The sequence below is a fragment of the Aythya fuligula genome, chromosome 1 (assembly GCF_009819795.1).
Source record: "Aythya fuligula isolate bAytFul2 chromosome 1, bAytFul2.pri, whole genome shotgun sequence".
In the NCBI taxonomy this organism is placed as follows: domain Eukaryota; kingdom Metazoa; phylum Chordata; class Aves; order Anseriformes; family Anatidae; genus Aythya; species Aythya fuligula.
In genome coordinates this window covers 144,110,425-144,134,413 of record NC_045559.1, presented here as the reverse complement: position 1 = coordinate 144,134,413, position 23,989 = coordinate 144,110,425, and the positions used below count along the sequence as shown (strand labels likewise).

The 23,989-nt window shown below is 38.4% G+C and overlaps 1 protein-coding gene across 1 annotated transcript; it reads right to left on the bottom strand.

Moving 5' to 3' along the window:
* Window positions 1–44: 44 nt before the first annotated feature.
* DCUN1D2 (defective in cullin neddylation 1 domain containing 2) lies at window positions 45–23,801 on the bottom strand. Its single transcript, XM_032203548.1, has 7 exons — window positions 23,743–23,801; window positions 21,847–22,063; window positions 18,872–19,040; window positions 16,213–16,343; window positions 3,875–3,957; window positions 1,443–1,539; window positions 45–502 (listed from the first exon to the last, which is right to left on the bottom strand). Exons 1-7 carry the CDS (start codon window positions 23,743–23,745, stop codon window positions 423–425), a joined length of 780 nt encoding a protein of 259 aa, XP_032059439.1. The 5' UTR covers window positions 23,746–23,801; the 3' UTR covers window positions 45–422.
* Between the last annotated feature and the right edge of the window lie 188 nt (window positions 23,802–23,989).

Genomic DNA, 23,989 nt, shown 5'->3' with positions numbered 1-23,989 from the left:
ATACCACAAATACTGCTTTTCATATAAGTACAATATAATACAGTTTTATTTAACTGCTGGTGTTCACTTTGGATCATGAACTCAATGGCATGCTGTGCTGTCAAACCTTTAATAAAATGGCCTCTAGTTAAACTTCTCCAAAGTATAAAATCATGCAAAATCTACATCCTATATGATACAACCAGTAAAATAGTTGAAGCCAATAGCCTACAAACAGCCTGGACTATCTTCTGGAGTTTGTTCATGAAATGTCCGCGGGTCAGCCATCATTTTCTTCAGGCAGAAAGGAGGAATTCCTGCTCTGTCTCCGGAATCTCATCACGACCACCGAAACCAGCAACAGTGTGCACAGTTATCAGCCAACAAATCTTTGTTACCTAACGCAGTTCAGACTGTGCATTTAGTCCACATTAAGTCTGGGGTTAGGAAGTTTTACGCTTTCCTCCTGTGACTACAGGTCGTGCATATTCCACAAAGTCATCTATAAGAACAGGCCACGCTCCTAAAGAGAAGTCAAGCAGTTCAGAAATTAATGTATCATTATTAGCTGTAAGTTGGTATAGTCTCTAAATAAAAAGGATCAGAAGGTCACTTTGACTTTCTGGCCTAGATTAGCTTTAGAATCATCGATTCATTCATTAAGGTTGGAAAGATCAGCTGGTCCCACCATCCCCCTACCACCAATGTCACCACCAAACCATGTCCCCAAGCACCAGGCCCAACCTCTCCTTGCACACCCCCAGGGACGGTGACTCCACCACCTCCCCGGGCAACCCGTCCCAGCACCTGACTGCTCTTTCTGAGCAGAAATGTTTCCTCATTTCCTACCTGAAACATGCATGACACAATAAACACTAGAGAAAAGCTCCTAAATAGTAAAAAAACATTGTATCTCTTCTTGAGCAATAGTTCTTCGTCCAAACAAAATGTATTAAAAGCATAATGTATGCTACAAAGTTGATAAACAGTTGATAGAAAAACCATGGCATTTCTGTTAGAGTCATTCATAACCCAGTAAATATTTCTGTACACAGCCATTCCAAACTGGGATTTGTAAGATTAGGGACAGTGTAAGTTTCTTTTAGGTTCATTAAAAAAAAAAAAAGCTTATGTAGGTATTCTTGCAAGTGGAAAAAATGTTTAGCCTTGTATTTAACAGCATTTTTGGTACAAAAAACAGTTTTACTGTGATTCTTGTAGCATGACAGGTTCAAACAGTATGTGCTATATCACTGTGTGACAGTATCTTTAATTCCATCTACATGTTATGTCAAAATTCTTATCATTAGTTTTGGCAACAAGTATGTTACCCTAAATTTGCAACTAAACCTCTACATGTAAGAAATTGAAACAAAAGGTTTCAGCATGTCCTGATGTACGTTTATAGTAGCATTTCAGTTCTGCTGCACCAACTTTTGAAGATAATTCAACTACTGCTTTACCTTCTTCATCGTAGTTGGACATATCATCTGCAATCATATTTCCAAAGTCTAACAGAAGATTCCACGTATCTTTTGGAATTGATCTTTTATGATGTTCCTGCAAAGGAAGAAAAATGGTACTGTTTAGTACAAACTATTTTCAAATTCCATGGTAGTATGGCAGAACTTTATTTTGAGACGTACAGAAGATATTGACGTTTTACACTATTTATTTTTAAAAGTTGAGCTCTTCCAAAGAAAACTATAAAATTATTACTAAAGGATGCAAAAAAAATAGAAGTTTCTGATATTGTTTTGTCCTATTTTTGCTTTTAGGGTATGTGTTCCTAACTTGCTAGTGAAAAGAGTAAAACAAATGTACTTTACACTTTTATGTGATGGATCTTGGTGTCCAACTGTTTTAACTTGAGCCCTTTTTACCATAACCTTTTTTACCCACCCTTACACAGTTTGTTTCAACCTGCTGGTTACATTTGCACCCATTTTCCTCTTCTCACTCCCAGTCTACCTTCTGGATCCAACATCTCAGCCTCTCAAACAACTCTCTTCTTCACCATTGTGTAACATCTGCATTTGCTCCACTTGTTTTCTCCAGTCTCCTTTTGCCCACTTCCTCCTATTTTTCCATACGACCTCCTAGTCTGATTTCAGGTATGCTCCTTTCACCTCATTCACATGGAACAGTTTCCAGCCCAGCCAGTTTGAACAACACCCCAAAAATGTGTGCTCCTCTGACCCCTTGGGAAGCCAACTGCTTAGCCTGAAGGAGAACATTCAGCTTTTGCTGGATCTTTCTGCCAGCTTAGCAAGCAGAAACAGTTCATACAGGATGGTCAGTAAAGCACTGCAGCTGCTGTAAAGGAAATCAGCAGAAATATATGTGGAGAAACAATTTGAAGCAGTTTTGAGCTGTAGGATTAGGTCAGACCACCCAGAACTCACCTCATCCATTGATTATGCTATAGTACTTGAAGACAACAGGGGTGACTAATCAGGAATTCAATGTCAGCCCTGATGCCTAGACCTGGTTTGCAGCAAGAAGTTGTAATTGCATGTAAAGAATTAGTGTTTTGTTTGTTTTGTTCTGTTTGTGTGTATGTATGTGTGTGGTTGTGTTTTTTTTTTTAAGCATTAACACTCTGGAATATTGAGAAGAACAAGCTGCATTTCTAAAAACCTGGAACTTGATCAAAATGAGGCTGACATCCATCACAACAGCAAACATGCACTCTTATTCAAGTCGAACATTACATTTTTTGCAGCCAAGATATAACAAGCAAACAAATCTTCTGGAAAAGGTTCCTTAAAAAGAAAAACAAAAACATGCCCTAGAGAGTCCTAGCTTGCTGTTTTCTTAAGTTGATTTTTTTTAATCTAAACATTTTTTTCTATCATTTACATTCAGGTTAAATATTTGTAGCAAAATAAGACACTATATTCCATCTTCTAGAGTACTCCTTGAAGCAGAGACCTGTAGAACAGTTTGTTGTAATAACCTTGATCACATAGCCTAGTGGGATGTTGTATTTTGATACTTTAAGTATTAAGTGTATTAAGGCAGTTAAAATGTGAAATGTTTTCACAAATTCTCTTTATGAAACTCTTACATATAGACAGTGAATAAAATATACTGTCCAAATTTTTTGGAAAAAAGTAAAATATTCTAAAAAGCATACACTTAAAAATATAGAAATAAATATAGAAAAGACTTGCTTCTCCTAAACTACAGATAAAAAGTTAAACTGAAAACTAAAGATAAATTATACATGATATAATATTGTACAAAGGTTTTCTGATAGAATATAGAAATACCAGTGTAGAAATATGTATGAATCAATTGGCTCTTAAATAAGAATATTTTGTGATTCCTAAAGTTTAATTTATGCATTTTTACTCCACTGCCCACAGAACTGCACTGGTAACACAAAACTATCAAGGTAAGTTCACAACTATTATCTAAAAAATGAGTCAGAATAATTACTTGGACAAAAACTTTCACTAAGAAGTCATCTCTCGGGTAAATTTAGTCGTAACAGAACTTACTTTGTAAAAAAACCCAATTTATGCATTAGTACCACATAAGGTATGGTAAAGTATATGGCTGGCAACAATCACAGCTGTCTCGAGAATAAAGACAACATAGGTTCAATCTACAATTATGGCTTCAGTTCATGCAGCAGCTTTCTTAAGGTGGGAGAACACAGGACTGTGCAAGCAGAACGCACTGCTGCTTTGCTACATCTGTTTGCTTCCTCCTCAATTAGAAAATTATACAAAGATGATTTAATTTGGCTTGATTTAAGACTACCTTATATCAGTCTTCAAAAAAGAAGTTAGGAAATATTCGTAGGTCCTGTCTTTATTGTAAGCACAGCATCATAGAAGTCAGACTACTGTGGACTAAGGTGGGAAGGAATAAAGTCCGTACTTACCAACAAGAATTTATTCCAAAGATCTAAGAATTTAAATCTTCCCGACAAGACTAAATTCCAATATGCAATTGCCATTTCTAGATCTGCAAGAGACAAAGCAAAACATTTAATATTGCAGCGTATTATATGCATTAAAACTGTTAAGATTAAACAATAAATGCTTCATCCAGTATGTTAAGATACAAATTTATTACATTCTTTTGAAATTCTTACAATCATTACCAAGAACTGCTCTCTATAGTAACCCAAAAGGCAGAAGAAAAGCAGTAATGGTAAAAATTGCACGTTGAACATTACAGTCAAAGATTAAAGTCTCTTTGTCACCACCCAGCAGTGCAGGATTAAAGTTACTCAATCTAGAAACAAAACACAATAGTTATCAATAACCCTGCCACAAACTTAAAGAACACACCCATCAAAAGAAGGCAAATATTGACAGAAACCCGGACATTCAAGTCTGCAGGTGCCAACCACTGTTTATTTACCACATTTTAGACACACCTGACTTGGAAGGGAATTTAAGGACAAGAGGGAATAAAAAAAGATTTATCTGGGTATAATAATTCTACAGCACCCCTTACAGCAATATAAACTTCTGATAAGTGATTGTAGAAGAAGAAAAACCCCTACACAGAACCGAAAACATAAGACCAAGCAAGCAGATCTTATTCCACACCACAACGAGTGGTCTAGGAGCAAAGCTCAGCTCATGCATGCCAAGAGGAGGATGCAGCACTGCCACAGATTCAAGCAGAACAGTAACAGCAGTATTAGATACAGCATTAGGGTAGAAATAAAATTTTTCTTGAAGGCCTGTATCATCTCAGCAATCCGCAATAGCTAACCACTTCTGTCCCTGGTCCCACCCATAATACCACTAAATATAGTGGTGTGTGCACATTGCTGTGCATCAGCAAAATAAAGGCACATCCTTTCTTAAACCACAGCATTCAGTGTTTGCTTTCAGTGTAGGTTAAGCACAAACCAAACATGCAACTTCACAGAAAGGATCACCACAGCAGCCGAGGAGGAAGGCTGACCTACCTACAAGAGAGGGGTGTGGTGCTTGGAACTGCACATATCCTATTACAAACCAAAAGCCACTGCACCACCTGAAATCAAGTTTCTCAACACAGCCAGCTCCCTAGAGCCTGTATGACAGGGGGCTGGGGCCCAAAGTTAAGCACAGCAGTTAAGATGATGCAGACAATTGATGGACATCTAATACCAAAGTCCTACCAAAGTCAGAAGTCTTGGCCAATGTGCTCACTTTCCACAGAAAATGCTGTTTAATAGCTTTTACTTGCTGCTTCGGTATGCAGATTAATTATTCATATCTGTTATCCCAAATGAAAAGCAAAAGAAGCGGGAAGGGAGAAACTCCCATAATCTTACGGGTTTCTAAATTTCACCGTGAAGCGACTGGCTTTGATCCCATTCACTCAGGCTTCTTTATGAAGCCTCAACTTTTCCAAGCTGATCTTGTGAGCATTGGCAAGCGTTAAGCAAAACGCACTTTGATGAAAAACAGTTTTACAGCACAAGAATTTTTATACTTCAGATGAAATATTCCTTGGAAAATGGGAGAAGGTAGAGGCAAGGAAGCAAAGATGGTTAGAGGTACTGCAGAAGTGTTAAAAAGGAAAGAAGATGCCACACTTCCTTGGTTTATTTGGGTATTTGCAGCATTATGTTTAGCATTATTTTAAAGTAAACCCGATTGCAGCAGCATTATATTCAACAAAATGTAAATAAAATATTATTTTAATTAATCTGTCACTTGCGGAATATTTTACATGTGTGTGCCCACTGACTCTCCTACACAGAGACGCAGGAGTTGGTTGTTGTGACTTACAGGCATTGAAAAAAGTGTATTTGCCCTACTCTTCCTTTGTTGTTCAGCATAATTAACTGAAAGCTACACAATTAAAAGAGAAGGAAGCCTTGATCCTAGATAAAATTAGCTTGGTGGAGATAAGAAAAATAAATTAAGAAAAAGTAAATCTTTATCTGGTTCATAGCAATCACACAAACTCATGAACCAATACAAAGAGATACTGGAAGAAGTGGACTAGATGGGACTATGACTCTTGGTAACGGTGGTAGTTCATGTGATCTTAACAGTATTTGGGCAATCTGGGCTTTTACGTGTGCCATGCTGTCAAGGGATGTGGCTACACGCAGTTTTGTTTGATGACATTTCTCTATCTAGGTTGAAAACCTGAGTCCTGGAGGACAGAAAACTGGATTCTTCTGCTGTCAAGGGAGGGTTTAGTCTCACAGAGTTGCAGTTCCTCATTAGGCTGCTGATAGTAGCATCAATCAACTGTGATGCTGTGGAGTGCAGCTGCTACAATGAGCACAGCATTAAAAGATTAAAACAAAACCATCAGAAGAAAGGAAAGGGAAAAAAAGCCATCACAGGATCACAGGAGGTTGGCAGATGCCCCTGGAGGCCACCTGGTCCAGCCCCTGCTCCAGCAGGGCCACCCAGAGCCACTTGCCCAGGCCCACGTCTGGGTGGCTTTCAAATACCTCCAGGGAGAGAGGGAGGCTGCCCAACACCTCTGGCCTCATGCCCTGAGTTCTGCAGCCCTGCAGAAAGATGCTTTGGCAAGGCACAGATTTCTTATGCACTCTATTTCAATGCTGCACAGTTATGAAAGCATCAATTACAAATAAAGTGATAATTACAAAAAGTATGCTGCTTTGTACAAAAACCATGCTTCCTATGTTATATACTAATGAAGAAAATTTTAGAAGTGGAAAGGTAAAGACAGATGCACAAACCTCTGGAAACTAATGTCTAAACAAGGACCAGCTTGTGTACACGTTGCATGTCATGCAGACTCCTCAGTACAGTCTGAGGAGTTTGCATACCCTGAAACAAAGCTTCATTATCGAGATACTTGGCTTTCTGGATACCTAGTCTAGGTACACAATACAGCATCTCTATAGCTTTCTGCAGTGAAACCCTGAGGACTAATTGAATCACCTACAAGTGGTATCAATTATTTAGAATTATCAAAGCTAAAATTATTAAAAATATCAAAAAAATCAAAGTAAAACTAGAACTCAAGAAGGAGGAAATGGATAATAAAGTAATATTTTAATTATTTCAAACGTTTTGCTGTAATAATGGTTATTACAGTAAACATGCTTTAGGACATTTTAGTGTTAGCTTTAATTCGAAATGTTAGGAACTCCTTTTATTTATACTGTTTTTACAATATTTAAAAGATTTACATTTATTTTCACAGTCAGAAACTAATGATCTTGCGACCAGCATGATCTATTTTGAAACAAGAAAACACATCCTAAATTTGTTAAAAAAAATGAAAGCCTCAGCCTTTTCTACCCTCATTGAACAGAAAGCTTAAAAAGTGGAAATAAATTAGCACAATTAATGCAGGAGAAATAGGCTACCAGCTAAATAGCTTGTACCTACCTTCAAGGTTAGATTGAATGCTTATTTTGTTAGTAAAAATTTTAGAAATTAAAGACAGAAATTAAATGAAATTCCTTACACCTTCGCTATGATTTTGGACACGGGGAATGAAGTCACTGCAAAGTAATCAAGGAAGTGAGAAAATGGATAAATCAACAGACAGCAAGGGACTGACTGGAGAGGAGGATTTACGAGGAAAATGAAATTAAGTTCATTTAGACCTGCTGCGCCAAAACAGCTCTCTGGGACTGCAGCACTCACTTGTCATCCTCTGCCAAGCAGAGCTTTCCAGCTCTCAGATTGCCCTACCAACAGAGCTGTTTATGCAGTCATGTTTGATGCTGTCAGAATGCTAAACCTAATTCATCTAAATTACTGACATAACTGCAGAGAAAAAAGCAGAGAGCATTACATTGGCCTCCCAAGTACATATTAAGACCTTTAAGTTATTTATAAGAATACTTCAGTATTAGTCACTGTTGTCCTTAAAATCCGTAGTTAGCATGCTGACTAGGTTCTGCACAGTATGATAGAGCGTAGCATGTTTTAGAGCTTGGAAATAAATCGTTTATCTTGATTTCCTCTCGAGATCAACTGATTGTACCAGTATTGCCTTCTTCTTCCTCCGCTGATGTTTAACCTTCTTATCAACATTGTAAAGCTTTGCTACATTACACAAGTCCTGTGGAAGACGTTGAGCAGCTTGTTAAAAGCCTCAGTGCTCACTTACTCAAGGAGTACTCTCTCAAACTACAAGGGTAGGATTTTTTACACCAAGAAGTATCAGGCAGTGCTTCCCAGTCCACCTACAGCCACAAACCAAAAAATTAGCAAAGAATGTAACATAAAGCTTTTAGGAGGAAAGAGTTACTTTTATTAAATCAGTTAATAAAGAATTAAAAAAAAAAAAAAAAGAAAAACGCCTTTGAGGCTCTCTCTCCTCATCAGTGCAGTAACCAAATCTTCCTTTACAAATCTGAAAACAAGAGTAGCCCACAAATTCTATTGTGCCCAAACCAGCATAAAAATTTAATCTGGACAGGTGCAAGACAAATCTATTTTATCATTCAATTGACTTATAATAGTATAAGTAACCTTTGTAAGAGATGGAACTTCAGATGTTTTCTTTAAAATTATGTAAGTTCCCCTACAGAATCATTGGGTTGATCTCTTCCACCTTGTTCACTCACTGTGGTCACAAGCAAAAATCATACCTCTATAAAGCTAAAACAAACTGTATCATACAAATAATTACTTTCTTTCTATACAATTCCTGGACACGGTGCAGAAACTGGTGTAGATTTGGGAACAGTGGAAACTGGTGTGAATCTAAGGAATCGGACTATCACACTACCCTCACCAAAAAACATCAAATGAATACTTGCAAGATTCAGTGAGTTACTTGACTCCTTGTATCCTCATCTCTGAATGATTTTAAGAGTCTTCTTAGGCCTCCAAATTACTAAGGATATGGACACAAAAATTAGTTTCTTTCCTAATGAGAATATATATTTTTTTCTACATACAAATAAAATCTACAAAGCAAAACAGCAAGAAAATAGCATCAGATCTCAACCTGGGGACCCTTTATCAAATTGTCAAGCGTTTAGAGCAAAATAGCCCTCATCTGCAATTAGTAGCTCCCCCCCAGAAGGAATAGACAAGGCGAAAAATAGAGAAGGGGTATGAAGTGAACGCTGGAAGTGGCTGAACTCAGGATCCAACTGAGTTGTCTCCATTCATCCCCGCAAAGCCGTAAGCAAGGAGCTTCCCAGCGCTCCACGTTAGCAAACACAACTCACAGCATCAGAATTACATCTCTGTGGTGGCCAGGGAAGCGTGGTGAATCACAGGATGCAGATTTCAGAAGAGCTCTGCAGGAATCAGTCAGGCTCTGACTGCTTATTAACCACCTCACTGATAGCAGGCTGATTCCACGCAGAACCTTTCATGCTCGTTATCTCGAGCATCAACTGCACAAAAGCAAATAAACTGCTCCTGACTGTGAGCTTGCCTTAGAAGAAAGTAAACATCAGTTTGAGCACAGGATAATAAGCCTGATTAAAGATTTTAAGATTGTCTACATCTCTCCACATCTCCCCACGTACAGTTCAAATAAGCTATGACAGATGACTTAAAGTGGACTGGGTAAGTAAGAGCCAAACATGAGTAAAAGAGTTAACACGAGTAAGAGTTAACAAGGCATTACTACAACTGGCAGTTATGCCACACTTCTGCTGCTGTTATTGGCCTCTTTTCCTCAGAGCACCCTGTCCTATACTGAACTTCTCTTAAATTGGTGGCATTTTCTGAATGAAAAAAATGAATAAAACTAAAACAAGGACCAATAAAACTTGGACAAACCAAGGCTATTCAAACTCCTGAAATACAGCATTCACAGACCTCTTCCAAAGTAAACATGAAATTCAGTTAATTCCCTCAATTTCTTCATCTACTCACTCCTCTAAGTACCCTACAAATGGATCAATCTTCATTGAAAGCGGAGGAAATCCTGGTAACTAGTAAGAAAAAAAGTTATATCCTTGCCTATTGTCTAAGTATTTTTTCAAAGAATCTCAAGCTTCAGATACTGCTACGATGAAAGCTAAAGATGATGTTGCTTCAATTAAAAAGAGCATGTTATACTCATCTGCTCACAGAAGATGCAACCTCCTGGAAGTCCACATACCGGCTGCAAAGATAGTCATTCTTCTGGTCTTGAGGTAACATTTGATTCAAGTCTGAATGCCCTCCTCATGTATCATGTCTTGCTTGATCCCAGGAAACTGGCAGAGAGAAGGAAGCACAACCTTTTGAGCCAGTAAGTAGGCGAAGGGACCACAAAGGAGCGACGAAGGACCCAATCTGCTTTTTGTCTCCATGTTGAAAAGAAGCTGAAGACCGTGAAGGAACGCATTAAGTTCCTCCACTGTGCTGAAACAAACTGTAGTAAGAGTCCTGAGCATGAGGAATCGCTTGAACACATCTTGTTGGGGCTCAAAGGGAGATCCATTAAGAGACTCACAATAGGTAACAGGTTTAAAAAACAAAACCAAAAAGAAAGATAGGGCTAAGGCCTTGTTTTGACCTTGAGCAGTGTCCTTAGCAATCTCAACTGCTCTATGCACAACACGACAGAAGATCTGCAATACTACTCTTTACTACAGTTATCACGCAAGAGCTAGGATGTAAAACATCACTCAGACTGCAGTAGAAAAAGTTAATCTTTGGGAGTAGAAGGTGAGATAAACCTCTCCAAAACTTAACAGTTATTATAACGTATATACTAGCAAGACCATGAGGAAGCAGATACACAGGCAAAACTAGTTATTCATAATAATCCTTTGCCTAAGGTTCCTGGCAAATTGGACCTTAATAAACTGCACCTTTTATATTATCTCAAAGATACAAACAAGGCACTCGGATGCAGTTTAATATATCCAAATATTGTGTCTGCCAGGTCCAATATTCAGCCATTGCTGCATGAAACCTTGTTATCTTTCTTCCTGAGTTCTGTCTACCACTTAGAGGGCAGTCGCCTTAACAGTCATAAACATCCCTCTTTCTCTTAGCCAACAACCAAATCGATTCAGGTGTATCAGACATGACAGCTGGGTCCTAAGTGACATCAATCAGAGCATGTTTTTCTGTTTAAAGGAAATCATGGTAGACCTCATGCAATACAGGCTATCACCTAGGGGTACTAGTCCCACTTTTTACTTCTTTAAAGAGTATATTCCTTACTGAAGCAAGCTACTTGACAGTATTAATAAAAATAAATGGAATATTCAAGTTAGATGAGACTATGGAGCCTACAGATAGAAAGAAAAATTCCCTAGTATCACCAGGTTAACTGTGGAAAAGAGACTCCTATAAAAGGCAGTCCTGTTTCTAGGAATTAATATCGATGTACTGAACTCTTTGCCTAGTTTGGGGCCTGACAGAATCGATGCAACTGAGTTTACTGGAGAGGATTCTTCACATCTAATTATGTACAGGCAGAATTTCTTGCACTAGCTCTGAGTGGAACTACAGGAAGAAATTAAAGAAGCAGTGGAAGACAGGCTGGTCTAAAAATAAATTAAAAAAATGCAACAAAAGAGCCAGAATCGCTTTCCTGCAGTGAAATCCACTGTACCACAAAGATGACCAGGGCAGATATCACCAAAAATTCTTTTTTCATCACCAAAAAAACTTCCAAGAAGGGCTTCTGGGCCTTTCCACTCTCACCCTTACAAGTGTCAGCTGGTGTAATGAGAGGTACTACACCTTTTGCTGATACCTCCTAAAAGAGGAATGTTTGGGACATGGATTTTTTTTCCCCTCCAAGATACGCTGCAGGTTAAAAGCTTCACTGAAAACTGCCTGCAATCCCAAAAAGAACTAGAAATTCAGTCTGAAAGCACTGATGGTTAAAGTGAAGCTAGATGTGATCAAATTTAGAGCACGCTGAAGCGCTCTCAAACTGCTACCTACCAGATCTGAGATTCCAAGGAGTTTCTGGGAGACCACACTCAAATTTAATTTCAGTAGTTCTCTGCCAGACTGGGAGAACGTGACTTGTCCATAGGAGTCAGGCCTGTACCAAACGCTTCAGTAACTCAGATGAGAAAACAAATGAAACCCTCGTTAAATCTGCAACTTATACAAAGCCTGGGTAAAGTGTAGCATGGTGGAAGACAGGATTAGAATTCAAAGTTATCTGTACAAACTGAAAAAACTCTTGATAGTAGATAGGGAAGATTTCACTAAGGAGAAATGCAAAGTAATACAGCTAGTAGGACTAATCAGCTGCAGAAACAGAAGACTGGAATCAACTGGGTGCATTGCAGTTCTGCAGAAACCCAGTAATATAATAGATCACAAACTGCTGACAGTATCAGTGTTAAAATATAAGCAAACTTAATATTGAGATGTAAAACAAGGAGCAAAGTACTTAAGGCAAATGAAAAGTCCAACTTATTTGGGTACTACAAGACAGGAGAAAGTTAGATCAATTAGATTGCAATGGAAAATACACATGATCAGAGGGTTGGAAGATATAATATCTTGAAGTAGTTGGTTTTACTCAATCTAGAGACCAAGGGAAGAGACATTTACCTGCCAAATATGTAAGAAGCTGTCCCTAACTGTGAGAAAACATTTTTCTATGTATTTACTCTGGATGTGTAAGTATTGAACTTCAGATCTCACAAACATAGATTTAATCTGTACACTAGAAAACAATATAAAATAGTAACTATAAGTGTGAGCAAGCATTGACACAGATGTACAAGACCTGTTGTCAGAAAATTAAGAACTTTTTAAGCAAAGGCAGCAGCTTCCAAACTTTTTCAGCTAGAGGACTACAGCTAACAGATCTAAAATCTTGCAGATAACTACTGAAACCAAAAAGACAAGATAGTATACATTGCTAGCATACCACTGAACACTTGGGTAGAAGAACATCTGTGAGGAACTGTTTTGGTAGCACTTGATCCCATCTGGCACAAAGGAATGCACTAAGCAATCCTTTATCTTTTAAGCCAAAAGGCTGCCTGGCATATTGAAAAGGAACCCATGATTCACTGTATTTCCTGATGTTCTTCAGTGGAGATGGTGAAAAAAAGTAATAACTGCTGCTTCTGTTTTAAGAAAAACAATAAGCAAAGTTGTTTTTTTTTATTTTTACATATAGAAATTTGTCTGGCAAGCTCGTCTCATTTTTTGTTTCTGTTAAAAAAATGTGGTAGCACTTAGCCTGGAGGATCCTACCATTTTAATTACATCATCTTTTATATAAGTTGTGTTATTAACAATCTGCTACAAATATGGATTTTGTGATTGTCAATGACACAACGTCAAACCTGTTTAGTTTTCAACTATGAGTATTCATAGGTCACGTGTATTCCTGAGAATCAAGTAATATTCTTTTAGCAGACAGATCACTGCTCTAAGCAAGGAGTGCTACCAGACTTGGTGATTTAAATTCCCAGTACAGCTAAAGAAAAAAAGCAATGGATATTTCAGGCCTCCAAAAAAAAAAAAAAAAAATCATATTAAAATATATTTTTTTAACTGACAGGCAGGAAATAATTCCTTTTGTCATTTTCATTTCATTATTCACTTTTATCTCTACTTTATATGAGCTTACCGACCTCTTAGTCTTCAAATCATAATTCAAATGTGAATGTCTGTGGGCAAACACCACTGCTGCAGCATGACATCAGAAAAAAAATAAGTCAAGCAGCTAGGACAGTTGCTTGGGAGCATCCTGTGTTTACACAGCATTGCGTGTCATCTAATGTGCACGTAGGGAGGAAGAAGAGATCTACACTGTAAAAGGACCTAGGCTGAGGTTTATACCAGCTCATTTAGTAACAAATCAAGTTGTGCGTTCTGTCTGCACTGAATTCATAAAAGCATCATGAGCCAAGGCTCCAAAGTCAGTAAGAAAGAAACACACTTTGTACATGAGTGAGATGTGATCCTGCATCTCCTTGACAGCAGTCACTGGGACACAAATACCACCCAACTCCATGCAGTTGTGGAGAGAGGGAGGGAAGATGAACAGATAGAAGAAAATAGAGAGAATATAGAGAAGATGATGTAAAATAAAGAAGGACCTCATCCTGTACTAAGGGTAGCTGAAGAGAGAGTTCTTAGCCCATAGAAATGCTCTTGTAAGGTAACTGTCTGAACTTTTGCTTTTTTTTTTTTTTTTGGTTTTGTTTTTCCCCCAAAGAACAGGAATAACCTTTAGAATAATCAGAGCAGAAAACAGTATGTAGTAAACACGAAACAGCATTTTTTTTTTTTTTTTTTTACTTCTCTCTCCCCGCTCCACTGAACACAATGGCATTCCTTGAAAAGAGTCCAGCTCCAAACCTATGCAGCTTGAATTTTTCTTTGGCTAAGCTATCACTGACCTCAAGCACTGAAAAAAATACAGTATCAGTCAATATGCCTGCTCAGCACCCTTTTCTACTCAACCTATAGCGGCCCAAGTTGACACCAGAGAGAAGTATGTATCTCTGCTGAAATAAGTAGCACCTGATTGGATTTATTTAGTATCTAGAATAACCTTAAGAAACCCAAAAGAAGTCTGACCAAAAATGTCCTCAAAATACTGTGAACTAAGCACTACTTGAAATTAAGGAACAGTAAGTATTGGCACAATTATTAAAATTCCTCAAACCTGAAATCAGCAACGGTTCCAATCAACTCTTTCTACAGCGTATTTTACACTTGGCTTTCTTTCTGTTCTGCTTAGTTCATCCTGCTACCACTTCAACTTCTAGTGCAAGAAGGCACTTTGGCATTTTCTTGCTGAAAAGTACCATTCTTACAAAACAGGGAAGACAGACATAAATGGAAGGGCTTCCATACCAAATAAACAGAAGTAATGGAACACAACTAAAGTTTCCTTTTTCCTCCTCATGTCAAATAAACAGTACATTCAGTTCCATAACCTGGGTTGGGCTGCCTTCCCTCCTCCCCCCTCTCTTTGTACAGGCTTAGGTGAAAAGCTTTTGCGTCCTATTTCCCAAGTATACGAGTTTCAAGTTGGAGAGGGGCCAATTAAAACAGGAAGCCATTTGTAATATTTCTTTAGGTATCCCATAAATTCCAACCTCAGCTGTAACCAACCTACTTTTTTTACCCTGCAGGCTGATAGAGCTCAGCTTTTTAATGCAGAAGCAAGAAAACGAACAACTAGGTGATGAACTTGAACTCTAACCACCTCCACAGAACCTCTACTGGACTATTTCATTTGTGTCTAGAAAGGTGTCGTGTGATGCAAGGAAGACATATGTAATAAAAGAAGAAATTGCTGCAAAAGATAAAGAAAATAGGACACTGACTAAAAGCTGTCCACAGCTGAAAAAAAAAAAAAAAGGACATCAAAAAATTCAGGAGATTATTACTGCAAGTAAAGAATGAGGTACAGACACCACTGCTTGAGAAGGTCTAAATCAATGTTCTGCTTCTCCTTCCCACTTCTTTGAACAATTTTTGAGAAAGAGTATTTGTTAACATGCTTGCCAAGCAATGTAGACACACAAAGTGGCTAGGCTTAAAACAAAAAACAAACAAAAAATAACCCCCACACTTTTTAACCATTGCACAAGCGTACAGGGATGATGACATGATGCTGTTCTACACACAGAACGGGGTCTTTTGGAAGTGGACATATATTTGAAGTTTTATCTTACAATTTTCCCCATCTATTCACAAACTTTTCATTTGAATATAAAAATTGGATTTTTGATTAGAGAATAAAATATTGGAATTTAAATTACATGTCCTTTTCACTCCAACAATACAAGCCACGGACTGGAACAATCTCAAACTTCAGAGAACAACGTAATACTTCATACATCATATGCCTATTTCTGCTCACTAGCTTTGAATCAAATCCATATTACTTATTTTAGAAACTTTACATAAAAACTGTGGGCTAAAGCTAAAAGATCTTGAAAGGACTATATCTTTTGCCTGGTGTTTTCTCCCTCTTTTCAAGCTGATATGGAGATTTTGTTTCAGCTTTATTCTGAGCAAAACAAACACGAAGAGCTCATTAGCTACGTCTTTTTTTAAAAACAAAAAAAATGTTTTTTTAAACATTTTTTAAACAAAAAATTACATCAGGGGTCTAAGAACTGCAGGAGCTTCCTTTGACAAGAAGAGAGAGAACATCAAAGCTAGCAGAAAACCCTTTTAAATTATCTGTACCAAGGGGACATTAAAGAAAAGATTAATTGAGAAAAGAAGGGTAAGAGGAAAAGTCAGGAAAAAATAATCAATAATGAATTTACTATACAATTGCCAATGAGACAATTATCTTATTGGAAGAATTTGGAATCGAGTTCACTGTCTGTAGATATTTTCTCAATTTTTTTCTACTTACCTAGACCTTTTTGTCCAGGGTTTTTAGCAAAGTTGAAAGTAAATTGATAAAAATCTTTGAACTTTGTTGGATCCTTCAGTTCTTGTTCCAGTCGTGGTAATAGAGCTTTTAGTTTTTCTGTGGTGTCACACCTGTTGACAGAGAGATTACACTATTTATATATAATTAAGGGATTTTTTCAGTTTCAGAGCAAAACAAAACAGTAGTTAAGATAAAAAAGTGTCTCTTAAGATAGAATTAAAAAAATGACAACCCTTTACTAAACATTTTTAGGTAGAACAATACATATAGGCCTTTAGAAGGACACAACCTAATCACGGAATCACAGAATTTCTAAGTTGAAGGAGACCTCAAGATCATCGAGTCCAACCTCTGACCTAACACTAAGTCCTCCCTTCCCTTTCATAGCTGTTGTAACATAAGCTTTATGTTTTCATCTAATTATACTTTATTTATTCCCTGTTCTACATAAATGAAGAACTGTGTGCTATTTTTACAGCTAATCTTGATGTTAGAGGACTTTCCAACAAAATGAACTATTTGCAAACATCTGCTTGCCACCACTGTACACCTACAGATAAAACCTGGGGAAAAAAAATGACCTTTGACAACACTTTGAAGGCTGGCAAGGTGTTTAACAGCTTGGCACAGGTATGCTAAGATGGGATCAAGTTACTGAGACTCTAACAGAAACACATCCCTTGACACATCTGAAGTATTTCCTGTGAAAGTGTATGACCCGACAAGATGCAATTTTAGAAGAAAAAGGGTTTTCCCCACATCAAGGAATCAAATGCATATTCAAGATCTACAGGATATTACCAATACTCTGAACTGCACCTTGATACTCCAAGAGACGGAAATCAGTTTCAGAAAATCTTGCAGATAACATTTCTCAGTACCTCAACGATTGCATTTATTTTAAAGCTTCAATAACAATTTTATTAAAGAATGGATGGGTATAGAAAAATCTATACAATGCAGATGTTGTTCAAAATGTCTTGCATATTACAGATTAAAAAAAAAACAAAAAACAACCTCCCTTGTCTCTAACAGTACCTGGTAGAGGAAAGATGAGGAATTTTGCCAAGTTTTCAACTGAGAGTTTCAGTTTCCTGGGGACGTGATCTACCTAACAATAGGAACACTTAACATGCCTTCCTTCTGCTTCCCATTCACACCCTGACAGTGCTATGTGGACTAAGCCTCAAGGAATGTCTTATCATTCAAACCTTAACCTGTGTTCAATGCTAACAAACCACAGATGCTGCACATCCTGTATGTAACAAAAAGCATTCCAGATTATCAATAAGCTGCATACCAGTGGCAAGCAGGTATGACCAGATTATGCTTCCAAGAACTCTAAAATGCACAGATAGGTAAAATTCACAGACCTCTGTGAAACATACCACAGTGTCAGGACGACATATGATCAACATGACAATAAAGTTACAAAATAACATCCAAGCCAGAAACCATAAAAGGATTAGCCAAATCTTATTTTAAAATCAGTTATATCAAATAATGCTGGCAGCCTTCAATATAACAGCATAACTGCTTGACTTCTCCATGGCTAGAAAGTCGTAACTATTCTGAATCTATCCAAAAGCCAGACTGAAAGGGACAAAATAAAGCAGTGGAGTTCAGATGATGTTAAAAGATCTTTCATCATTTTCTGAAAATCCTTACCTAAAAAGGAAAGCTTAGACACAAGTCAATAACAACAGACTGCTAGGACCCCTGCTTCAAGAAACAACTACTACATTTGCTCGCAGTTGCTCTACTGTAGAAAGGTATTAATGAAGTGTCATTCTAAACCAAATTAAGTTATTTAACAACAAGAAGTATGCACAATAAACTGTACTTTCTCACTTACCTAATGTAATCTGTTAAATAATATATACACATTTTATGTAAGGGTCAAAATGATAAATATAATTAATACAACATTTCTTCTAAAGAGTTGCACATAAAATATTAAGTTATGGTAATAAATGCTTGATTTTATTGCTAAACAGGAGGGATAGGTTTTAGCCTCTGTCTACTCTCCAGATCAGTTCAATAATTCAGGAAGGAAAAAAAATCTTTTATCAGTTATGTCACAGTCAGAGCAAATAACTTTTTCTACCACTGGTACTCTCATTTTTATTTCGGTTCCTTAGAGATATTCTCTACAAATGAAGTATCTAGCACAGAAGGCAATAAAAGAAAACTATATTTTGTAAAACTGGTAAAAAGAAACAGTTCCATTTGGTGGTGAGAAGATAAAGAACTGAAAGTTCTTCTTTGCTATGCTATTTCTTCTCAATGCTTTTTTTTTTATTTGAAACTTTTCCAGTGATGTTCATCTGTTAACAGCACAGGGTCCAACAAAACTGTAACATGATCATACATGTATTTATGTAAGTTACATGAAAAGCTCAGCATATCTTGTTGTACTGTTAAGAATTATTTTGCTTCTACCTTACCAAGGATGTCATTAACATTTTGCAGTAAAGCACCAGTTTGCAGAAGACTGGACACTACAGGCCTTTAGCACCCGTTAAGCTTGGCACCATCATTACCAGCTTTTCAAAGCTTCACACTCGATTTAATCAAAAATATTTTAAACAGAAACTGAAAGCATTACATTTTGAACCACGAAGAAACTGATACTCACCCGAGCTCTGTCATGCCATCTACAAATTCCTTTTTACTAAATTCACACTGAGTAGCTGCCCTGAACTTCCATGCTACAACCAGAACACTGATACTGGCAGGGTCCAGGCTTAAATCATCACAGAACTGCTGAATCCCATCAATGCCGATTTTATTTTCATCTTGCGGGTCTGCAATTCAAAACACAAAGAGAAGAATTATAATTATTCATAAAAACATTTACCAGTAGTCATCAGCACAGCTCTGATATGCTGCATATCACAGGTCTTCGGTTTAACATAAGCTTCACTTGAAATCTAGCTATTCAGTAGGTAGATCGAGTATTCTGCAAACTTCCCTAAGGATTGGATCACAACTTTTTCCTAAATTTACCAGCTAACTTTAACAAAGCAGTTTTGTCTTCTTTCCACAATGCTCCACGCAAGATCCAAATTTACAGGAAGAAATGCCTGACTGAATCTACAACGCAGCAAGGCTGATAAATACATCCACCTGCACAAGGTATTTACTGGTTAGCACATGGCTAACTTAAAAAACAAAAAACAACTAAACAAAAACTTACCGAGTGAGGCCAGAGATTTTTTCCTGCTCGTGGCAGATGAGAATACACTACAAGTGTACACTGAAATATTTTTGGTTTTCATTGCAAGCCAGGAAAATCACCACAGCATTGCTCAAATGATGCCTCAGCACACTAGTGATAAACTTAGAAAATGTTATGTTTCACTAGTACAAAGTACCTTCTTTAAGCTTAGCACCACACTACCTGAATGTTAGGGTTGGTAACAATGCTGTAACTGTAACAGAGTTCTCTCTTAAAAAAAAAAAAAAAAAACAACACTAAAAATTACATCTTTCATTCTCAAGACTTGAGATATCCCTCAAGTAAGCTTAAAGAATTAATCCCTTAAACTGGTAAGATTTTCAACTACACTACTTTAAGTCCTTATTCTATGACTGATCAAAAAGCCAGTTTAAGAAACCTTTTTTTTGTTTTGTTGAGGTAAGATCTCTTTTGCTTTTCCAGACACAGCTACAGTAGCAAACATACTAAAAAGGGAAAGTTAATTTAGCAAAGATTTACACCCATTACACAAAGAATTATTATGGACTTTTGAGCAGGAATAACAAGTAATAATTCTACTGTGTGCCAGATCAAGTTCTGTGACAAAATGCGTTTTTTATATAACTTGGGAATAACTGAAGATACGAAGGCAAAAAGTGTGTGTGTGTTTTAAAAAATCACTGGAAACATTTTGATGCATTTCAACAAGGACATCCTTATCATGCTGCATGTCATCCAAGTGATTGGATGAAAAATGGATTGGAACAAAAATGAATTTGTTGCTTTGATAAAGCTGCTAGATAAACAGATAAGACAACTACCACCAAGGTGGCACAGCAAATGAAAGACCTCTCATCTCAGATTTCAGAATATAACGCAATGTACGTAGTAATTCTATAAACCCTAGTGAAAACAGGGATCCCATCTTGTTGAGAGGCCGTGTGAAGTTTAAGCTACATCTAAGCACCTTTCCCTCGGTGCCTAATCAAGTCTGCTGTCTCTTAAATCTTGTGAAAGTTTAGTTAAGTTTACAAGCTTACTGTGATTTGCAGGAGAACACAAAAGGTGTGCCGCTAACCAAAACACAGACATAACTGAATAGACTTCTCTTTCACAAAAATAAATGCTAGTTTCCATTGCTATAATGTTATGAATAAGAAATAAATTTGTGATTTTTTAAGATTTAGATATTCTTGGCAGCATTTGTGAATTGGTATCTATATTTTCAAGCAAAGGACTGAGAGAAAGAGATACAGACACATACTAAAAACAAAGAGTGGTTCATTAATCCAACTTTTTCCACCTTCTCAGAGGAAATGCTACAGTTTTGCTGATTCTTTGTCTCTCCCACAACTCATTGCCACCTTTTAACAAAATACTGAAGATATTGAGGAGTGTCTATATTTAAAATAGAATGTGTGGTTTAAAGAGTAGAAAAAAAGAAGTGGAAATACTATTGTAAGAGTAAGATGGAGTATATGTGAAGCAGGCTATATACTACAAGTAGAAAAGTATGTGAAATCATAGCTGATTAATTTTGAGGAGTCCATTTTTTAAAACACAAGGTTTATGGATCTCAGCAGTGGCTGGTAATGATGCTTCCAGTGCACTCTGCATGAACACGTGAAGAACGCGTGTGTTCCCATCTGATGGCCACATTTCAGAAATCCTTGATCGCTCACATTATTACATACGTTCTTACATGACTTTTTTTCCCTATTCCTTTTATTTTTCCTATCTTTGTAACAATGCTCCAAAACCAAATGAAAAAGAAACAACTCTGCCTTTAACCTGCTTCCCTGTGGTTTTCCCTCCACGCCGCTCTGAACACAGGCATCATTTTTGCTGTCATAGGCAAGCAGGAAGAATTAAGGATGGAGTTTCAAGACTACTTTTTGAGTTTTCTCATTTTACTGTTTAGTCAGGCTTCTAGCCATAATGTCACCCAACACGCTTTTGATTTCAATGTATAGAAATACTACCATCTTGGAACTAAATTAACTCCCCCAAGTATTTGTACAGGAATCACGTGTATTATTTTGCCACCAAAAGTGCATCACAGATATATTTAATAGCAGCACCAGCAATAAATCCAGTTCCGTAATAAGCTCTACTCTCATTTCTACAATACGTAGCTGAGACTTTCTTCATGACAGGTTTAGTTTTCTGTTGTGAATTTATTTGAAACTCTACAGGAATACCTAAGAAAGCTGTGTATCGGAACACTAAGAACATTTAAAACTTCTCTCATTCTTACCTCACTGCTACGTACAGAGTAAGAAGCACAAGTTAATAAACTTTCCTTAGAACAGCTTAAGAATGGCAGAGGGAAGAGTAGTAATACCACCCCAAAGGAAATTTAATAAAACAAATGAAACCCAACACACACACACACAAAAAAGAAGCCTTACCTTTGTATCGATTATACAATTGTTCTAATTTCTTCCTGTCTACTGAATTTTTCATGGATTCTTTGTAGTACAAGTCTGGGTTCTGGAAGTAGTTGTCTGTTGCCACTTCTAGTTTCCACTCATTCTGCGTTAAGCAGTATATAGCAGTCCTTTCCCCAGCCTGGGTAAATGCCATAAACTGCCGGACCTTGTCCTTCTGTGACGATTTAAGCTTATGCTTTGGGATGCAAAAGAAGCAGGAAAGCCAATGAAGCTAATCCAGAAGTTTGTTTCAGCATTCTACTACTAACGCCTATAGTTAAAAGGGTTTAGTTTTCTTGTTGATGGTAACTTTCACTTCAGAATTATGGGAAGACAAAGCCTCGTTCTTCTGCAGTTAAAAAGACAGCATTTTATTCTGAAAGTCGAAACGACAGCATCTATATGTACATTTTTAGCAAAAAATATTCTGTCAGTAATAGTCTTACGCCTTCTATGCAAGCGTCTTTTCTGTAACATCAGCTTTTCTGTAACATCAGCAAACACAAATTTCATCATATAACTATACGGCTATCTTCTGAAAACATAAACATATAAACAAGGAATCACAAAGGCCTGATGTACAGATTCTCGGGTCCTGTACAAGCCCTCTGTGAATGGAGAAAGCGAGAAATCTGCTTAAAGGTTTTCCTGATTTGCTAGCGCTAATTCAAAGTTTAATCATTTTAAGTGATCAACTGAAAGTCAGAAGCGTTTCTCACATCTTTTTGTTAGCAACTAGTAACTTCTGCCATCAGAAGATGCAAGACTGCAAGAAAATAAAGCACACACACCCCAGAGGTTTGCTGAATGCTGCAGCGAGTCCACAAAGTTCCCGTAAACATGATCTAAAACTTTAATCTACTCTGAAAAAAAGCTGTTTACACTATTAGCACATTAATCAACATAGTGGCCTGTTGCAGGGGCACAGAGGAGCCACGGAGGGGTCCCTCTTAATGAGGGCTAATTGCAGCAGCCGCCTCTCTGCAACACCCCCAAGTTTATAGGATAAAAAAAGAGGTGAGAGATGGGATTTTTTTTTTTTTAGGGAGCAAACCTGCTGTTGACATGGGTCAGCGTGATTCTGTGGGAAGAAGGAGGTTGCTTACATCCAGCTCTGTTTCTTTTTATCGTGTTTTGGCACCACCTGATTCGGCTAAGCCACGCTTGGCGTAGCTGTCGGACCAGGATGTCTTATCTGAGAAATTTGTCTGGAGCTGCTTACAGGCTGGACAGGGGTGCCCTAAGCAGGAGCAGGTCACTGCAGGTTTGGGCTCACGGCCCCATCCCTGGGCTGCCTCCTTATCTCTGGGGCACACGCGGAGCCTACAGATGAACTCAGGACACGCAACGCGTGGCACAGGCAAGATACACACGGCATTTTTTCCCCCAATTTTATATAATCAGACACCCATAAAGCTTATTTTTTGCATAACACCCCCGAAACCACCACCAGCAGCGCCTTTTGGGACAAAAACCCCTCACTTCTGACAAAACCTCAGACCCCAGACCCCAACTCCTCATTATCCTGAGCCGGGGGGGGAACCCAGCGGGGGTGTGCAGGGGGGGGACCCCAAAAACGCCACAACCCCAGACGTGAGGGGACAGACAGCGGGACGGACAGAGGGACACGGAGGGGGGGGGGGGGGGGGCGCTGCGTGTCCTCCCGCAGCCCAAAAAAGGGCAAGGTACGCGGCTGCCGCCTGCCCGCCCGCCTCGGGTCACCTTCCCCGCTGCCTGGCACCGGGGCTGGGGTGGGGACACAGCGGGGCTGAGGGGGACGCTGAGGGTGGGGGGGTCCCCGCTTCACCCCCCAACCGTCCCCAACCGTCTCCAACCGTCCCCGTGCCTCCCCTCAGCCCCAGCCCCGCCGCCTACCATGGCACCAGCGGCGCTTCGCCCAACTTCACCGCCCGCCGCCGCCTCCCGCGCAGGCGCTGAGGAGGAGCAGCAGCAGCGCCGCCTCCTCCTTCCTCCCCCTCCTCCTCCTCCTCTTTCTTCCTCCTCCTCCTCTTCCTCGCTTAGGCCGCGGCCGAGCGGCGGACTACATCTCCCAGCCTGCCCCGCGCCGCACCGCCCGCCTAAAGGAGCGACCCCCGCCGCCGCGCCTCTATTTATACACACA

Coding starts and splice junctions, on each gene's coding strand:
- DCUN1D2 (XM_032203548.1), bottom strand. Junction 16,344..18,871: donor GATGGCATGACAGAGCTCGG/GTGAGTATCAGT, acceptor CTCTGTCAACAG/GTGTGACACCACAGAAAAAC. Junction 3,958..16,212: donor CCCTGGACAAAAAGGTCTAG/GTAAGTAGAAAA, acceptor TGTCTCTTGCAG/ATCTAGAAATGGCAATTGCA.